The sequence below is a fragment of the Piliocolobus tephrosceles genome, chromosome 1 (assembly GCF_002776525.5).
Source record: "Piliocolobus tephrosceles isolate RC106 chromosome 1, ASM277652v3, whole genome shotgun sequence".
NCBI classification, from domain to species: domain Eukaryota; kingdom Metazoa; phylum Chordata; class Mammalia; order Primates; family Cercopithecidae; genus Piliocolobus; species Piliocolobus tephrosceles.
In genome coordinates this window covers 90,533,351-90,541,193 of record NC_045434.1, presented here as the reverse complement: position 1 = coordinate 90,541,193, position 7,843 = coordinate 90,533,351, and the positions used below count along the sequence as shown (strand labels likewise).

The 7,843-nt window shown below is 47.8% G+C and overlaps 1 protein-coding gene across 1 annotated transcript; it reads right to left on the bottom strand.

Moving 5' to 3' along the window:
• Positions 1-258: 258 nt before the first annotated feature.
• On the bottom strand, positions 259-7,165 carry SMCP (sperm mitochondria associated cysteine rich protein). The gene is made up of 2 exons (XM_023214383.1): positions 7,021-7,165; positions 259-900 (listed from the first exon to the last, which is right to left on the bottom strand). Exon 2 carries the CDS (start codon positions 878-880, stop codon positions 518-520), a length of 363 nt encoding a protein of 120 aa, XP_023070151.1. The 5' UTR covers positions 881-900; positions 7,021-7,165; the 3' UTR covers positions 259-517.
• Between the last annotated feature and the right edge of the window lie 678 nt (positions 7,166-7,843).

The following is a 7,843-nucleotide window of genomic DNA, read 5'->3' as shown; positions in this document are numbered from 1 at the left end:
GGTTCTCAAACTTTGGGGGACCAATAATCTTTTCTTTTTTTAAATAAAGACTGAAGGTGTTCCTGGAATGCAGGACTTTCATTTTAAAACCAAGAGGAGTCAGTCAACTAAGCTCCAGCTCAGCAGAGGCTTTGTTCTTCAGGATGCTAGTTCTTGCTCCTTGGACCTCCAGGACATGCCCATAATATTTTCTTGGGCTCTAGGCCAGGCTGGTGAGATGGTTTCACAGGTAAGTAAAGGAACAAAGGGAGGCAATGTTCTTTTTATTGCTCTTTTATTTCTGTGCTGTCTAAATGTCAGGATCACTAGGAAAGATGATTCCGGCTTCTTCATCCTCCCATTTCCAGATGGAGGCCCCCCTAGGGTAGGGAGCTATGATGGGAAATAGAAGCCTCTCGTTGGGTGGAAATGGTAGTCACTGTGAAAACTGCTTCTCTAAACATAGGTCTAGCCTGACTCTCAGTAATACCCCACCCTACAAAGTGAAAGGCATGGCCCCAGGGACAATCTATTTGTTTCACTTCTGCTCCCGTTTGCTTGGCCTGGACTTATTTTGTGGGCTATAGGGCTGCTGCTGGGTTTGAGAGCCCTTGTCCTCAGTTTGTGGTGAGTTGGGCTCAGACTCCATATTAAGCGGTGAGCATTCGGGCTTGGTCTCCAAACCACAGCACCTGGCCTTAATGCAGCAAGGGGGTTTTGGCTGGCAGCAGTGATTGTGTTTTGGCGGGCAGCATTGATTGCCTTTTGGCTGGCAGCACTGGTTCTGTTTTGGTGGGCAGCATTGATTGCCTTTTGGCTGGCAGCACTGGTTGTGTTTTGACGGGCAGCATTGATTGTCTTTTGCTGGGCAGCATTGACTGTGTTTTGGCTGGTCACACATCTTCTGGACACTTGGAGGTACTAGAAAAAGAAAAGAATATTCTCATCAGAAGGAAATCTGGGTGCCTGCTTTCATTTCCTCCTTTCTTAATACCCAAATACATCCATCTTCAGGATAATGACTCAGATCAGGGTTGAGAAAGCAGAGCTTGGATATCTCAGAGGTGCCAGCCAGCCCTGTAATTCTACCTTTGCATATGCCAGCATGTTTGTTCCTTACTAGGTAGTCATTTGCCAGATAAAGAATCAAAAGACCAGAATATGTAAGCAATGTGCCTAAGGTCTCTTAGCTAATGAGCAAACAGTGTGACCCTCAGTTGCCAGATCCTGGGTCAAGTGTCGGGCACTTCACAAACACCAGCTAATGTAATGACCGCTACCTGCCTCAAGTAGACATTTTTAGTCCACTTCACATCATATGAGGACCACTGAAGTTCAAAGATCCACCTCAGTTGCTTGTAAGTGGATTCAAGCCAAGCTCTGTCCCACTCCAGAGCATGTGCTTGTTCTTGTCTCTAATGTGGCATCCAGGGACCCAGGTGCAATGGAACCCTTGTACTTAGAGTGACCAACTGTTACACCCTTCCTGAACGCATCATCTTGTCCCATGCACAGAGCACTGTGGTGGTTACAGCGAGATGAAATGAAAAGTACAGTGCTCTTGGCATGGCAGGACCTGAGTTTTTGGGCTGGTTCTGCAACTCCCAAGCCTCAGGGCTTGGGCAGTTCTCTTCATCTCTCTGGGCTTGTATCTCTTCCTCTATAAAGGGGCAGTGGTGGGGATGAGGAAGGGGGAACTGGACCTTATAGGGATCCTCAAACTCAACCATTCAGCAGTTTTATAATTTCCTGATTCTTCTAGGTATAGAGAAAATCCAAACAGCTCTTGCTTTACTTCTATCTATCCACCTTCCTCCACCCAGGAAATCCAAGTTCTCCCAGGAAGGTCCCTGGGCCTCGGCCCCAGTATGCAGCCCCTGGGGAAGCCCCTTTATGATTTCTGCCCTGTCCCTCCAATGGCACATGATGAGAGGATGAACGCCACTGTTGTGGCCCCAGAGCAGAATAGAGGGTCTAGAAGTGGCCAGGAAACAGTAGGCAGTGAGCAGGTTGTTATCTAGCCTCCTCAGGGAAATGTGGAAGCATGGGAAATGAGCCTGTACCCCCTGTGGGGACTCAGCTCACAAAGCCACAAACTCATGTCGGTGAGGTGCCAGGCCTGTCAGAGCCCTGTCACCGGTGTGGGGGATGGGTGTGGGATTTGGATTGACAACTGCTGAAGTGAAGTTGCAACCACCTTCTGGCCTCTGGCGTCCTCGGGATTGTGAGAAAAGCCTCTTGCCCAAACTAATTTTTTCTTCTTTCTTTCTTTCTTTTTTTTTTTTTTTTTTTTTTTGGAGGGAAGTACCATTACTGGACATGGAGCTTCACTCTTGTTGCCCAGGCTGGAGTGCAATGGCGAGATCTCGGCTTACTGCAACCTCTGCCTCCCGGGTTCAAGTGATTTTCCTGCCTCAGCCTCTGGAGTACTGGGGATTACAGGCACCCGCCATCATGCCCAGCATATTTTTGTATTTTTAGTAGAGATAGGATTTGACCGTATTAGCCAGGCTGGTCTCGAACTCCTGACTTCAGGTGATCTGACTACCTCAGACTCCCAAAGTGCTGGGATTACAGGCGTGAGCCACTGCACCGGGCCCCAGACTAGTTTTTTAAACTGAACCAGTTACTGCTGTGGGCTTTCCACTAAGCACACACTTGCCCATATCTCTGTGAGAATGTGTGTGTGTGTGTCTGTGTGCACGCACGTGAATACATGTAGGCATGTGTCCATGCATAGTCATAAATACATGGTGAGGAGAACTTGAGGTTTGTGATGGTGGCTGTTTAGTTGGATCAAATTGATATTACTTGAACTTTCTCATGAGTCTTAACAGTTAGAGCCAGTGTGAATAGCTCCTAGCAGGGGCCAGCCGTCTCTCTCCTGCTGGACACTCCCTACTTGCCCTCCATCCAATCCGTACCTGCTGTCAGGCTGCTTCCCCCAAGTCCTGCTCCAAACCCTCTCCCTGATGTTTAGAAAGCCACATCTCTTGTCTTGTCCTCTTCTTTTGTGTTCTGTAGATAGAGGGACTCCTGGGGACAGTAGCTACAAATCTCTCCTCACACTAAAGTCTTTCTGGGGGAGGACTGGGCATGGTGGCTCATGCCTGTAATCCCAGCACTTTGGGAGGCCAAGGCAGGTGGATCACCTGAGGTCAGGAGTTTGAGACCAGCGTGGCCAACTTGGTGAAACCCCATCTCTATGAAAAATACAAAAACTAGCTGGGCGTGGTGGCAGGTGCCTGTAATCCCAGCTACTCAGGAGGCTGAGGCAGGAGAATCGCTTCAACCCAGGAGGCGGAGGTTACAGTGAGCCGAGATCGTGCCATTGCACTCCAACCTTGGCAACAAAAGCGAAGCTCCATCTCAAAAAATGAAATGAAATGAAATGAAAAAAATAAAATAGAAAAATGAAGTATTTCTGGGGGTTACCCCATGATACGCTTTGGGTCTGTGTCCCTGCCCAAATTTCATCTTGAATTGTAGTCCCCACATGTGGAGCGAGGGACCTGTAATCCCCACATGTTGAGGGAGGGAGGTGATTGGATCACTGGGGCAGTATCCCCCATGCTGTTCTCATGATAGTGAATTCTCACAAGATCTGATGGTTTTATAAGTGTCTGACATTTCCCCCGCTCTTACTTCTGTCTCCCACCACCAAGTGAAGGTCCTTCCCCTTTGCCTTCTGCCATGATTGTAAGTTTTCTGAGGCCTCCTCAGACATGTAGAACTGTGAGTCGATTAAACTTCTTTCCTTTATAAATGATCCAGTCTTGGGTAGTATCTTTAGAGCAGTATGGAGAAGGACTAATCCACCCCAGTAGGACAAAAATCTATATCATCCTTTCCTGAAGGTGTGGATGATTCTCCAGTCAGGTGGTTGCTAAAGGATGCCTGTCAGATGACCTACTTTGCTATCTGAATCACCCCTGTGACTTATAGAAGACCCAGGGCTGCGGCTGTCCTGAATGATGGGTGACAGGCTCTTAGACTCAACACTTTTTTATCTGGATTCACCTAAATCCAGTTCACAGTGTAAAAACTGGGTCCCATTGAGCCAGGTGTGGCCGACACCTCCACCCACTAGTAACAGTAACTTTCAGACTCACACGTTGGATGCAGCCCCAGCCGGCCTCTCTTCACTTTCACTTTCTGAACCATTGGAGCCTCATCTCAGGGTTTCTCTGTGGGAAGGAGGTCCCTGGCATGTGCCTGAGAAGGCTTGGGCATATGCCAGGGCCCTCCTTCTTACAGAGAAAGCCCGAGACTTTCTCTGGGAAGAAGGGGAGCACAGTGCTACCTCCTATAAGGACTGCTATGTTTGAATATCCTGAACTACAGCATTAGGGTGAGAGAAAATTGAGAAGGAAGAGTTATCTCTTAAGGCCCTGCCACCTGGTCTAAACCCTTCATGATCCTAAGTCTCTGGCTAGATGGTTGCAGCCTGAACTGGGTCAAGGGCAGTTCCCACCTAAAAAAGGGAGAGTGACTTGGATTAGGATGTTGACTTTAATTTAGTCACAACTCTATCCCTGCCAGTTATTCCAGGATTCATCCTATCTTTCATGGAAAAGGCTCCTGCTTCCATTTAAGAGGAAGACACTGGAGCAAGACTCCTAAAGGATGGGCGTGGGGACAAGTCACCCCGTTGCTCCTTCCAGGTCAGAGGAAGCTGCAAAGAGGCTGAGGTGGCAGATGCAGGCCCTGCGATGCCTTGACTTGCCTGAGAGGGAACGGGAAGGAGAGAGGTGAGCAATGGAGAGGTACACCAAAAATGGAAATAAGACACAGACAGACCAGCATAAAAACAGGGAAGAGGTGAGAGAGTACAGGGCCATGTTCTCTACCACCTTTGTAGTGTTCAAAGCTGTTTGACAGGAAGTGTGTGTGTCCACATGTACACACAAGCATACACCTGGGTGTCCCTGCAGCTGTACAGGGTTGAGTTTGAGTGTGTGGGTGTATGCAGGGAGCCCAGTATTTGTCTCTGTCTCCTTGTTGTTTGAATCTACTCCCTTAGGGGTCAGACCTAAGACTAGGTTTTGAGAGGGATGAGAAAGGAGTGAGCCTCTTCTGTTTTTATTTTCTGTTGTTTCTCTCTGTGTTTATTTTTGCCTTTTACTATTTTTTCTCTCTGCCTCTCTATCATTCTCTGGTCTTCATCCTGTCTCTTGTCTCCGGTTTACTTTTCTCTACTCTGAAGGTCAGTGCCCTGAATTGACCAAAGTGCAGAGTCTCATCACCACTTGGAAGTCCAGTTTGTTAGGGTCCATCCTTACAAGTCCAGGCTGAGCTGTTTCTACAGAAACAATTCTCATTCCAGTGACCAGAGATGCAGAGGCATCAGAGGGCACCTGCAGCCTGGGTCCAGGGGCTTGCCTCACTAGTCCCACCAACATCTCCACTCCAAGCATGTCCCCCATAGTCAGATCCTGGGAACAGGTCCTGAATGTGGAGGTTGTGCCATATCAGAGAAAGAGAGCAAGTTAGAAACCAGTCTTGTTGACTATAGCATAGGGAGGGCAACATCAAGTCCTTCTGCAACTTCACCCCCATGGATGCAGGTCCTGTCCCTCTGAGCCAGTGCTGTCTCCACTGTCTTCCTTCTGCCTGGTGAATATTATCTATTTCCTCCACTTTCAGAACACTAGCTCCTGTACAATAAACGTGCCTCCTGACCACTCTGCCTCCTGCAAGAGTTTCTTCTTAAGATTCTCTCCTTGGCCAGGCTCAGTGGCTCACACCTGTAATCCCAGCACTTTGGGAGGCCAAAGCAGGTGAATCTCTTGAGGTCAGGAGTTTGAGACCAGCCTGGCCAACATGGTGAAACTCCATCTCCATTAAAACTACAAAAATTAGCTGGGCATGGTGGCATGTACCTGTAATACTAGCTACTTGGGAGGCTGAGGCAAGAGAATCGCTTGAATCTGGCAGGTGGAGGTTGCAGTGAGTCGAGACTGCACCACTGCACTCCAGCCTGGGAGACAGAATGAGATTCCATCTAAATAAGTAAATAAATAAAAATTAAAATAAATAAATATATAAATATTCTCTCCATGCTCCGTTTCCCCTCCTTCCCAACCAAGCTCTGCATAGCCTGCCTCAGGAAATCTGCCTGATCACATCAAACACCTGTGGCCCAGGGCCAGGGCCATCTTCCTAGCTTTTCTTATTGCTCTATTCAGTGAGGATTAATACAGAGCCCAAACCACCAGGAGGGCCCTGGCAAGGCGCCTTCTGTCTGACTTCTGCCCACCGGCCCAGCCTCATGTCCACCCATTGTTCTCTCAGGCTCCAGACTGGCTCAGAGCAGACACCTGCTGAATTTTCTCACTTCTTTCCGGGTCTTTGAACGTGCTCTTCCCCAGCTTAAACCACCCTTCCTGGGTCTCTGTCCCCACATGCTCACTGAATATCGTTCAAACCTGAAGTCTCTGCTTACACATCACTCCTCGAGGAAAACTTCCTTAACCCATAGCCTCTGTCTCCCTGATAGGCTTTCTTGGATCCCCTGTACTTCTCATTACATTTTTATAGTGGTTATTATTTCCCTAATTGTCTGACTTCTGTGGTCCGTTAGTTCCATGAGCACAGACATCCTCACTATCCCCACCCCCAGAGGCTCCAGTGTCTTCCTTTTTTTTTTTTTTTTTTTTTGAGACGGAGTCTCGCTCTGTTGCCCAGGCTGGAGTGCAGTGGCTCGATCTCCACTCACTGTGATGAGCTCTGCCTCCAGGGTTCACACCATTCTCCTGCCTCAGCCTCCTGAGTATCCGGGACTACAGGTGCCTGACACCATGCCTGGCTAATTTTTTTGTATTTTTAGAAGAGATGGGGTTTCACTGTGTTAGCCAGGATGCAGTGTCTTCCTCTTAAATGGAAACAGGAGCCTTTTCCTGAAATATAGGATGAATCCTGGAATCCTCTCATCCAGCACACTGAATGGCATTGCATGGGCCCCAGTAAGTAAATATGTAATGAATGAACACATTAAAAAGCCATGCAGAGAGGGCCCAAACGACAAGGTTTCTGTGTTACCTGCTCTGGCCACACACTTCTCAATTCACAATTTCCATGCTTGACTTCTCATGACTGATTCCAGTAGATATTATTGATCTTCCTCAGCAGCCTAGTGAGTCCATGACTATCAGAAGCCAAAGTCTTCTGAACCAGATTGGTTCCCTTCCCTGCTAATGCCAAGATTCTAAGCCTCTATGACATCATAATCCTCTCCCCAGGACTCTATGCCTAGCTCACTCACTAGCGCCCTCTGCCTGCCGGAGAGTCTGACTCTTCTCGGTTTCTTTCCTGAAAGATACAAAGTTCCCTAGCTAACCCATAAGCATGCAATGACCTAAAACACAGATCTGTACTGAGTGTCTCCTATCTACCAGGCTGTGTCCTAAAAAGTGAAGTGTAGCTCATCGGAATGTAGTTTCCATTCTCAAAGAACTAATTCAATATGGAAGCAAGTCAGTAGCCAATAATACCATGTAATAATAATGATGGTAGGATAAGCACAGGGGTCAGGTTTGGGGGTCAGATATACTTTCTGGAAGGAATGATATTTAAGCTGAGACTTGGAAATTGGAAACAGGAAGGGTGTGCCTGGGAAACATTTTCAGATCCAGAAATGTGAAAGTATAAGCTATTTGGTGGAAAAGCTCAGTGTGGCTGGAGCAGAGTGGGGAGCAAGGAGAAGGGGGAGACACACCTACCTAGGTAGGTAAGGTTGTGTTGATGAGGCCCCTTTATGCCATAAAGAAAATAGTTTGGACTTTATCCTGAGGACAATGGGAAGCACCAAAAGGTTTTAAGCAGGGGAGAGACTGGGATGCCTTAGGGGCAAGGACCCTATTTT